Consider the following 11779-nt stretch of genomic DNA (forward strand, 5'->3'; position numbering starts at 1 on the left):
CTCTTCTAATAATCATTAACAAACATTAAAGATTACAAAAATTTCAACATTACATTGGGCATCACAATGTTTGTATATTTATTACTAACTATCGAGCTTCCAAGATTGTGACTGACACTTGGTTCGAACATGTGTATTTCATGATACTCGATGAATTGCCTTCGTGTAGATCTCTTGAAACAAAACCTGGTTGTCTTGGTTCAGGTAACGATGTGTTGTCACTTCCTAATAACATTAACAATATTGATGTTACGATTGGTCTATCCTCACATCTTTCTTGAACACATAAGAGGCCAATATTTATGCATCTCATGACTTCTTCCATAGAAAATGGAGGGCAAATTGTTTCATCTATTAATTCCAAAGCTTTGTCATTTCTCCACAATCTCCATACCTATAATTGATTGATACAATTAGGATTACAACAACTATGAACAATAAAGATTTAATTTTTTTTTAAGATACTCACATAATCTAATAGATTTAGATGTTGGTCGGAAGTAAAAACCTCTGTATTCCTTTTGCCGCTTATAATTTCAAGTATCAATACTCCAAAACTAAAAATATCAGATTTGATAGAGAACCTTCCATTTTTAATATATTCAGGAGGCATATATCCACTAAAAAAAAATAAAGATGATCAATATCACAATTAGTTGAATGACATATGCAATGAGATAGTGATGAAAGATATAGTTACTTACTAAGTTCCAACAATTCTCTTTGTTTTTGCTGCATTTTCATCACCGTCCAATATTCTTGCCATGCCAAAATCTGATATTTTAGGATTCATATCTTGGTCAAGAAGAATATTACTTGCCTTGAGATCTCTATGAATGATTATAAATCTAGAATCATGATGAAGGTAGAGAAGACCCCGAGCAATTCCAACAATAATATTGTAACGCAACTTCCAATCTAATTGGCCACTTTTAACTTCATCTGAAAATATGAATAAATGTGTCAATTTAACAATATAGTCTAACAATTCTTAAATCAAAATAATGTAATTCACTTTATTCGTCAAAGTAATTGCATTATGATGCAGGATCCACCCAACATGACTCAAATTTCAAAGGGATCAAGTCCTGTCGACAGTAATGGATGCTAAATTCATATATTTATATTTGTTATAAAGGAACTCGTAATCACCAAGTTTTGTGCTCAAAAAGCAACGTTTAAGTCATTGTCGGAGCCTCCGAAGATTTTATTACTATTTTTAATATTTTTTTATTTTTATGGTATTTAGGGTATTTTTGATATTCATGGGTTATAGTTTATTTATATCAGCACCTTATTTTATTAATTTCAATTTTTATCAAAAATTTTCTTTTCGTAAAAAAATTCCCTTTTCACTACAAGATAAGAATTGAGGTCTATAAATTAAAAAAATTTTTCCTTTCTTTATCTTGAGGTTTAGAATCTATATAAATATTTGTTTAATCATATGAGCATTAATCCCTCAATCCCTTCTTCCCTTCTTGCCTACTCCTTATTATTATTTTTTTTGTTAGTATGTATGATAATCATTATTCTATCCCGTATCACTTAAGAGAAAAGAAGAAGATGGGAAAAAAAAACTCTCATCTACACAAAGATAAAGTTTGTAGATGAGTCAACCCTCATCCCAACAATATTGGATAGCTTCCCAATTCGACGCCCACCCCTTGAATGTTGAACCCGTTACTCTGCTGCTCAACCATCTTACCTCCATTCGCATCACATAACTTAAGGGGTAAATGAGAATTTGCCACCCCTTTGATTATTTATTTATTTATTTACGTTAATCATCTTTAGAGTTCCAATTAATTTTAAGGGTGGATGGTCTTTCCCTTAGTTCAGTTCGTTCATCGGATAAATCTGAAAATGCTCACAAACGATTCACTCATTGTACCACCCATCCTTGCCCAGTTGGATTTTGAACCATGGTACTATATAAATCTATCAAATTTCTTATCGTTGCACATGCACATCTACCCTTGCCCGGTTGGATTTTGAACCATGGTATTCTTTGAATCTATCAAATTTCTTGTAGTTGCAATGTGAGAGGAGTGTTTCCCACACCGTATCTTTGATGCATGTAGCAAAAGGTGATTCACTCACCTCTAATGTCTCCATCAACCGGTCCTTAGGCCAACCCGGATGAGATAAATCATGAGTAACTACTAGCCATTTGTGCAAATGGCCAAGACATGGGAAAGGACATGCTTGAATACACCGAGTTTCGATCCCAAGATCTCATATAGCAACACGCCATGCCTCAACTACCGTATCGCCCTGAGAGAACCCACACCTTTGATGCATGGTTCTATATAGTATTGTATTATCAACTCGATGTGGGTAAAAAAAATAAAAGCTAGCACATTGGAGATATTGTTCCTCTCCGTTTGGATTTGAGGTTTGCAAGGAGGAGAGACCTTGATATTGGTGCTCTCCTCACTTCTTCATGGGATTTAATGGTGTTGGTTATTATTTTTAATTAATGGATTTAATTGTAAATTATATATATATATATATATATATATATATGAGTATAAATTGAATATATTAAAGTGATATAACTTAAGTTTATTAGATTTTGGATTATGGTTGAATGTATAGAACCTTTTAGCACAATAAGTTATTATCTATGGGTTGATAACAAATTGATTGACTATATAAGGAAAGGTCTCCAAGGGGTTAGGGTATACCTAGTTTTTTGTTTCCCGTTGATAAAAAAAAATTTCAACGCCATTATCCATAAGTCCTTTAGAAGATTTTCTCCATTTACTTTTATTTTTTTTTCGAAGATCTTTTTGTTACAAAACCAAACAATCTGTTGCCCGAGATTCTAGGGGACTTAGTTGAATTTAAAACTTATACAGAATTTAAATTCAACTTACTGTTGAAATAACCTGAGCAGATAATCTTAGGCTGCCAGCATGGGCTGGTTTCCGTAACGCAGCAAAGCTGAGCGACAGGGCAGGTCTGCAGAGAGGTAGAGCAGGTCTGCAAAGCGGTAGAGCAGGTCTACAGAGCGGCAGACCAGAACGACAGGCCAACTCTGCAGAGCAGAAGAGCATGGCAGGTTTGCAGAGCAGCAGACCAGAACGGCAGGGCAGGTTTGTAGAGCGGCAGGGCAGGTCTACAAAGTGGCAGGGCAGGTCTGCAGAGCGACAGACCATAACAGCAGAACAGATCTGCAGAGTGACAGACCAGAGCAGCAGATCTGCAGAATGGAAGATCAAGTCTGCAGATCAGAATGACCAGCTCTGCAGAAAGGAAGACCAGGTCTGCAGAAAGGAAGACCAGGTCTGCAGAGCAGAATGACCAGGTCTGTTCGAGCAGGTCTGTAGAAAGGAAAACCAGGTCTGCAATGGGACAGACCAGACAGTAAGGTCGGGCGAAAATTCCGACCGGGCAAGCTGACCGAGGCCTGCGAGTAGTAGTTTCCTTGAAACAGATTCGCCCACCTCCGGCTGTGCTTCGAGGTTTACTCGGGTCATCTGTTTCCCAGGATACAATGATCGACCGTGAACTCCACCAAGCACTGGTGGTCACGGCGAACTGAGTGGCACCCGAATGCTACCACGGACACTTTGCCAAGCAAGAGTTGCACGATAGAGGAGGGGAATGTGGAGGAGAGCTTCTGCCTTCTTCATTGTGTTATCTGTGTAACCTTTTGCTTGTAGTCGCAGCCTCCTTATATAGGAGCTCAAGACCAAAGGACAGCATTAATGATCAATTAATGATCATTACTCAACGCCAGTGTTTCACTTGGCCATTTCAATTTTGCATTAATCTTTTTTTAATGCATCCGTTACACAAGCAGCAAAAAGATATATGTGGCAAAATGTTGGTTATTCCGCTTGGGCAAATTTTGTCCCGACCCGGTCTGGCATTCATGTGCGCAGGTCGCGCTTACGCACGAGTCAACTTGATTCAGTGCAATCCGAGTCCTGGATTTGCACCCCCCCCCCTACGCACCCACGCATGAGAGAGAGCCTCTCCCCATGTATTTGTTCACATCCTCAATGTATGTAAATCAATATAAACTAACAAAGATGCCAAGAAACTTCCAATGTGGGACTAAAGTCCCATGCACAATAGAGCTTCTTCTCTTCCTCCTCTTCTCAATTCACACTTATTCAACAATCCCCCCACATGAATGGAGATAGGGTATGTGATAGCATTCATCAGTTGAGTCAAGTATAGGATAAGTAGGTTTTATCCTTTGAACCTTCCCTTGTGAAGATCTAGTTGCTTACTGGCTAATAGTAGACACGATGTCCTTGAACTATACTGTCGTCTGTGTAAGCAGTAACAAATCTCACCCAAGACTCTCCCTGATACAACTCAGTTCTCATGAGTGTGTTCGTTCTTGGCCATGAACACGCCTGATTTTGTGAGATGTTCTAAGAATTGTGCCTCCAATTCTCTTCGAAGCGGCCCCACTTCTTTCTCACATAGGTGATCCCTCAAGAGTTACCATCTACTCTTTTTGGATCATTAAAAGTCCATCGGCTTATCCTGCTCTAGTCACTATTTCATTGGGCTACCCCCCACAGTGTGTCTAGTCAGTGCAGATTAGTTGTCCCTTTGAACCTAGTTCTTGGGATCTCCAGTCAGCATAGGTTGGATGTCCTCTGCACTGATCGCTGACAACGGCATCAAGCTCATTCCCTGTGATGAGCTTGCAACTAACTCTCGCTTTAACCCCTTAGTTAGCGGATCCGCTAAGTTATCCTTTGACTTCACATAGTCAACAGTGATAACTCTAGTTGAGAGTAGTTGTCTAATGGTATTATGTCTATGACGTATATGTCTAGACTTCCCATTATACATATGGCTTTGTGCCCGACCGATTGCTGATTGACTATCGCAATGTATGTAAATCACCGGCACAGGTTTCGACCATCGAGGAATATCTTCTAAGAATTGTCGTAGCCATTCAGCCTCTTCACCACATTTGTCAAGAGTTACAAACTCAAATTCCATCGTGGATCTGGTTATTACGGTTTGCTTAGAAGATTTCCAGGGAATGACTGCACCTACTAGAGTGAAGACATATCCATTCGTAGACTTAGAGTCTTTTATATCAGATATCCAACTCGCATCGCTGTATCCTTCGATCACATCAGGATATCTAGTATAGTGCAGTCCATATTCACGAGTATATCTCAAGTACCTCAGTACTCTTGTTATCCCTTTCTAGTGCTCAACACCGGGATTACTCGTGTATCTACTCAGTTTGCTTACTGCGTAGGCCAAGTCTGGTCGTGTACAACTCATCAAGTACATCAGACCTTCAATTACTCGAGAGTACTCTATCTGAAAGATACTTTCACCTCGATTTTTCAATAGATGTTGACTCATATCTATCGGCGTTCGTGCCAACGCAGTATCACCCTTGGTGAATTTCTCAAGAATCTTGTCCACGTAATGGGACTGACTAAGAACAAGTCCTTCTATCGTTCTAAGAATGTTGATTCCTAGAATCACATCAGCTAGGCTCATGTCTTTCATATCAAATCTTGAGTTCAACATATCTTTAGTGGATTTGATTATCTTATCATTGCTTCCAATGATAAGTATGTCATCTATATAGAGGCACAAGATGACATAGTCACTCTCTGTGGCTCTCATGTAGACACATTTATCACATTCATTGATCTTGAATCCACATTCCTTCATGACATTATCGAATTTCTCATGCCACTGCTTTGGTGCTTGTTTCAAGCCATATAATGACTTCACCAATCTACAGACCTTGTTTTTCTGTCCTAGCACAGAAAACCCCTCAGGTTGGTCCATGTAGATTTCCTCTTCTAAATCCCTACTTAGAAAGGTTGTCTTTACATCCATTTGATGTATTTCGTGATTCCATAGAGCAGCAATAGCTAACAATACTCTAATGGAAGTTATTCTCGATACCGGAGAGTATGTATCGAAGTAATCAAGGTCTTCTCATTGTCAGTATCCTTTAATTACCAATCTGGCCTTGTATTTATCGATTGTGCCATCTGATTTCATTTTCTTCTTGAATATTCACTTGCAACCTAGTGGTTTACTTCCCGGAGGAAGATCCACAAGTTCCCAAGTGTGATTTTGCAAGATAGATTCTATTTCAGATGCAATTGTCTCTTTCCAGTGAGGTCTATCAGAAGAGCCTACAGCTTCTGAGTAACTTCGGGGCTCACTCTCTAACATGAAAATGATAAAATCTGATCCATAGGATTTTTCTACCCGAACTCTTTTGCTCCGTCTAGGCTCAACCTCCACGGGTTCCTCATCATCATCTTCTTCTTCTTCGCCTTGTATTTCGGTTGCCCGTTTTGAGGAGCTAGCATCCTCACGAGTCTTATACGGAAACACATGCTCGAAGAACGAGACATTTCTCGATTCAATTATCGAGTTCTTGTGTATCTCCGGTAGGTGTGACTCATACACACAAAATCAATAAGCACTGCTGTTATGTGCATATCCAATAAATATGAAATCAACAGTCTTTGGTCCTATCTTAATCCTTTTGGGATCAGGCACCAACACTTTGGCAAGACACCCCCCACATTCGTAAATATTTGTAGGACGGTTGTCTTCCATTCCATAACTCATAAGGGCTCTTATCTATTTTCTTCCGGGGCACCTTATTTAAAAGGTAATTAGCTGTTAACACAGCTTCCCCCCGCATGGACTCTGGCAATCCAGAGCTCAATAGAAGAGCATTCATCATCTCCTTAAGAGTTTGATTCTTTCGCTCAGCAACTCCGTTTTGCTGAGGAGTATAAGGAGTTGTTATTTCATGTCTGATCCCATATTCAGCACACAACTCAGCGAACGGTGACACATATTCACCGCCTTGGCCACTTCGAACCACCTTAATCTTTCTATTAAGTTGGTTTTCAACCTCATTCTTATAGAGAGCGAATTTCTCTATAGCTTCATCCTTACTTTTGAGAAGATGCACATAACAATATCTTGTGTTATCATCTACAAAAGTGATGAAGTATTTATTCCCACCACGTGTTGGTGTACCTTTAAGGTCGCACACGTCGATGTAGATTAGGTCAAGTGGTTCGTTACCTCTTTCAATATGTTGAAAGGATGACCTTGTCATTTTCGCTTCAACACAAATCTCACACTTGTGTTTTGGGTCAAGGTGGAATGTAGGTATGCTTTGCATGTTTATTAACATGTCCTAGTCTACCATGTCACAAACACGAAGACTCAAGCATATAAGTGAAAGACCTTTTAGTTTTATTTATCTTAGGCTTAATTGCCATTACATTGAGCTTAAACAGCCCATCAAATACATAGCCCCTTCCTACAAACACTCCATTCTTGGGCAGTACAACTTTGTCCGACTCAAAGACAATGCGAAAGTCATGTTTGCTTAACAGTGATCCGGATACTAGATTCTTTCGAATCTCGGAACATACAGCACATTGTTCAAAGTGAGATCCTTGCCCGAGGTCATCTTCAGCACCACTTTTCCTTGGCCAATGATGTCCGAGGTTGCTGAGTTCCCCATGAACAGTTTGTCTCTAGTGACTTTCTCGAAGTTGTGGAGCAGCTCCTTATTGCAGCACACATGTCTGGTAGCTCCAGTATCGATCCACCATTGCCGCTGGTTTGAACCGATCAGGTTCAACTCAGAGACCACAGCGCAGAGGTCGTCCATTTCTGGTCTCTCGTTCAGGTTGGCCTCTTGCTTATTGTTCGACTTTCTGCACTCCGAAGATTTGTGACCCACTTTGTCACAGTTGAAGCACTTCCCAGAGAACCTCTTCTTGCCGATGCCTCCTCTAGGTCCCATCTTGGAAGATTTGGGGTTCTTTCGTTTCGAGCTTTAACCGTGCTCGACCACATTGGCTTTCACAGTAGCCGGAGAGAACAACTTTCTCTCTGAACTCTTGTTGTCTTCTTCGATGTGAAGTCGAACAATGAGTTCTTCCACATTCATCTCCTTCCGCTTGTTCTTCAGGTAGTTCTTAATGATAGCAGCCACCTGGAAGGTTTCACTCATAACCATCCCTTCTGAGTAGATCTCGTGCAAGATCACCTGAAACTCCTGGACTTGGCTGATCACCGTCTTAGAGTAAACCATCTTGTAGTCCAGGAATCGACCCACAATGAACTTATTTGCCCCTGCATCCTCCGTCTTGTATTTCTTGTCCAGGGACTCCCACAGCTCCTTAGCCATTCTTTTCATGCTATACACAGCGTACAACGAGTCGAGAAGGTAGTTGAGGATGTAGTTTCGGCAAAGGAACTCAGAATGAGTCCATGCCTTTACTGTATTGATGGAGCATCTTCTGCTGCCACCTCCTGAAGTTCAGTCCACTGAACTTCTCTGGCTTTTCCCCATGACTGATTGGCACAGTTCCAATCGGGGCGGAGGGGTCCTGCACTTGTTGAGTCTGTTGCACCTCAACATTCTGTTCAGTGGCCATCTTAACAGAATCGGATCTGTTTCAAGATTGTTACAAAATCAAACAATCTGTTGCCGGAGATTTTAGGGGACTTAGTTGAATTTAAAACTTACACAGAATTTAAATTCAACTTACTATCGAAATGACCTGAGGAAGCTGAGCGACAGACCAAGTCTGTAGAGCAGAAGAGCAGGGTAGGTCCGCTGCAGTGCGGAAGACCAGAGTGGCAGAGCAGGTCTGCAGAGTGGCAGACCAGAGCAGCATGTCTGCAGAATGGAAGACCAGGTCGATATATGTGGCAAAATGTTGGTTATTCCGCTTGGGCAAATTTTGCCTCAACCGGTCCAGTATTCGTGTGAGCAGGTCGCGCTCGTGCACGAGCCAACTTGGTTTAGTGGTTTAGTGCAATCTGGGCCCTGTTTCAAGATTGTTACAAAACCAAACAATCTGTTGCCAGAGATTTTAGGAGACTTAGTTGAATTTAAATTCTACTTACTATAGAAATGACCTGAGGAGATCGAGCCAACTTGGTTTAGTGGTTTAGTGCAATCTGGACCTTGAATTTGCACCCCCTCCTACGCACTCACACATGAGAGAGAGCATCTCCCCATGTATTTGTTCACATCCTCAATGTATGTGAATCAATATAAACCAACAAAGATGTCGAGAAACTCCCAATGTGGGACTAAAGTCTCATTCACAATAAAACTTCTGCTCTTCCTCCTCTTCTCCATTCACACTTATTCAACACTTTTCTAGACGACCTTAAAGGATAAGAGAAAACTCATACATCACTTACCGAATAGGAACGTATCTAAGCTTCCATTGGACAAGTACTCATAGATCAACATCCTTTCTCCTGCTTCAACGCAGCAACCAAGAAGTCGAACGAGACTTCGGTGTTGCAGCTTTGCAATCAACTGCACCTCATTTTTGAACTCGTTCACACCCTGAGATGATGTTTTGGATAGTCTCTTAACAGCTATCTCCTGTCCCTCGGACAATCTTCCCTGTAATTAATTGGCACAAGAAGTTAACTTTTACTTGAAGATGTTAAAAGACTTTGGTCTCGAGAACCATCTAACTCATAGAGACACACCTTATAAACCGGACCAAATCCACCCTCTCCGAGCTTGTTGCCAGTGGAGAAGTTGCCGGTGGCATTCACAATTGTATCTAAATCAAATAAGGGCAGGTCCAAGTCTTGTTCTTCCGTTTCTTCGCCAACGAAGCTCTCTGCAAAGAAAGTGAGAGTATTACTCAAAACAATTACAAAGTCAATTATTGGATTAATTAAGGCGCCATTAGATGGTACTTTTAGTCTTCCATCTCCAAATGCAGAATGCAGCACAAGAAAGCAGAAACGATGCCGCCAAAGTAACGGCTACGATCACCCCTACCCGCCTCTTATTAGACGGCCTTGATTCCGCATACGCTACACCAAGAATCACAGGGTCAACGAACGTAAATTACAAACTAGAATTGATCGCCATTGTGTAATCAATTACCTGCATTTAGATCGGCAGCAGCAAGCCTGACGTAGAGATCCTGCCCCATCCCCCCGAAGAAGAATCTAATATCTGTGAGGTGGGAGGTCCAGAGAATGCACCCGCTCCCGTTGACGTTGGCGCTGGCGTAGGCCGTGCAGTTGCAGTCATTTAAGCACAAATTACCGCACTCTGCCAGAGTCAAACTCGCGCGCATCACCGCACTTGACGTTTCCGGCAGCTTCAGGTTGCTCTGATTAAAGAATCCATCGGTCCTGTTACGGCAGTCCAACTCCGTGTTCCTCACGCAACCTCCGGACCAGTCCCTGAGTATGTTCCAATTGGTGGAATTCTTGGGCTTGAACCCCGTCAGGCAGTTGCACATCGGCGACCTGTTGGGGATGCAGATCGCGTTGAGGCCACACGCCGATAAGAAGTCGCAGGGATCCCTAGGAGAGTATCCCCGGACGCTCCACTCCTGGTTGTCCACCACCCAAATTAGAACCTGGAGCTCGCCGGAGGGGATCAAGGTGATTCTTGCGGGCAAGGAGTTATCGCGGATGGTGTAGGTGTAGATGAACTGTTGGGACGCCACCGTGAAGTGGTACTGCACCAGGTTCTCAGCCACCATCTCCGGCCCGCCACTGAGGTAAAGCCCGTTCCACGGCCCCGATCGCCACAGCGGTATCCTCCTCTGCCACAAAATTTGCTCCGGCAAGCCGTCCATGTCAATGCCCACCACGTAGTCCCCCGGCGTCGGATCGCTTAGGCTCGTCCACGCCGTGAGGTTGAGATTGAGTCCGCTGGTCATGTTCCGGCCAAATCTCATCCCTGGGAGGATCGTGTCCGTCGGGTGGTCGTAGCTCTGCCACGCGACATAACCGTTCTGTTCGGCCTCCTCCCCGACGACGAAATTACCGTTGTCGAGGAGCCGGGCCACCGGCTTCCTCAAGGGGGCAGAGCCGTCTCTGGAGGACCAGAAGACGATCGTCGAGTTGTCGCTGGTGAGGAGGAGCGTTCCGTTGGTGGTTAGAGAGAGGCGTCCGGAGAGATCAGGCAGAGGGCTCCGGCGGTTGGCGACCCAAACGACGGTTCGAGGTGAGATGTTGTAGAACCATATGCCGACGTAGCGGTAGGAAGAGTCGTTGGAGGTGAAGAAGCCCAGCTCGAATCTATTGCCGGCGTCGAGCAGCGTGGTTCCATGGGAGTCGAGGAGAGGTTGTTGAGGGGTTAATGTGTCGTCTGCCAAGGAAACGGAATTTAAAAGAACAACTGCAAAAGTAACGAGGAAGAAGATGGGAATCCCTCTCATCATGATCTACTCGGGAATTTGGAAGAACATCTAATGGCAAAATTTATCAGTAAATCGGATAGTTTACTTTGACTTTATCGTATGTCAATGCTTGCACCGAAAGGAAAGCCAAGAACAGCTGCAGTTTCTTCGAAATCTCTGTGTCCCTTGCCGATGAGATGAGCCAAATTATATTTTAAGGATGTCTTGCATATTACAAGAATACCGGAGTTTTAATTACGAAGCTACCGTTGAATAACGAATATTCAATTTATATATTAAGAGACTTTTATTACTTCACATATTTATCCATGAACCCCTGAGCACTTAATACCTCGTGAGCATTATCTAATCTTAGTTTATTTTTTAATTTCACTGTCTGTGAATTAAACCTTAAAAATTTTAAAAAAATTAACACGGATGCTCACGTACGAGTGTGCAGGATAATATTTTATTATGAGTTTTGTTATTTTGTACCTCCATCTTATGAGCACCTAGTATTAATTTTTTTTTTTTTTTGGCTTTCTTTAACGTAAATACTATACCATAAATCTTAAGTCTTAATAACTTACTATTTTATTAAAAATATG

At 42.0% G+C, this 11779-nt stretch overlaps 1 protein-coding gene across 1 annotated transcript; it reads right to left on the reverse strand.

The window, feature by feature from the left end:
* LOC121967273 (receptor-like serine/threonine-protein kinase SD1-8) lies at positions 1-11267 on the reverse strand. The gene is made up of 7 exons (XM_042517383.1): positions 9920-11267; positions 9727-9846; positions 9511-9647; positions 9211-9421; positions 705-942; positions 470-620; positions 1-394 (listed from the first exon to the last, which is right to left on the reverse strand). Exons 1-7 carry the CDS (start codon positions 11211-11213, stop codon positions 89-91), a joined length of 2457 nt encoding a protein of 818 aa, XP_042373317.1. The 5' UTR covers positions 11214-11267; the 3' UTR covers positions 1-88.
* Between the last annotated feature and the right edge of the window lie 512 nt (positions 11268-11779).

This window comes from Zingiber officinale, chromosome 3B (assembly GCF_018446385.1).
Source record: "Zingiber officinale cultivar Zhangliang chromosome 3B, Zo_v1.1, whole genome shotgun sequence".
Classification (NCBI taxonomy): Eukaryota; Viridiplantae; Streptophyta; class Magnoliopsida; order Zingiberales; family Zingiberaceae; genus Zingiber; species Zingiber officinale.

What these genes read in the sequence shown, in the direction of transcription:
- LOC121967273 (XM_042517383.1), bottom strand. Translation starts at nt 11,213, where the DNA reads ATGATGAGAGGGATTCCCATCTTCTTCCTCGTTACTTTTGCAGTTGTT. An exon ending in TGCTGCCGATCTAAATGCAG is followed by an intron (nt 9,847 to 9,919) that starts GTAATTGATTAC and finishes TTCTTGGTGTAG; the next exon opens with CGTATGCGGAATCAAGGCCG. An exon ending in GATTTGGTCCGGTTTATAAG is followed by an intron (nt 9,422 to 9,510) that starts GTGTGTCTCTAT and finishes AATTAATTACAG; the next exon opens with GGAAGATTGTCCGAGGGACA.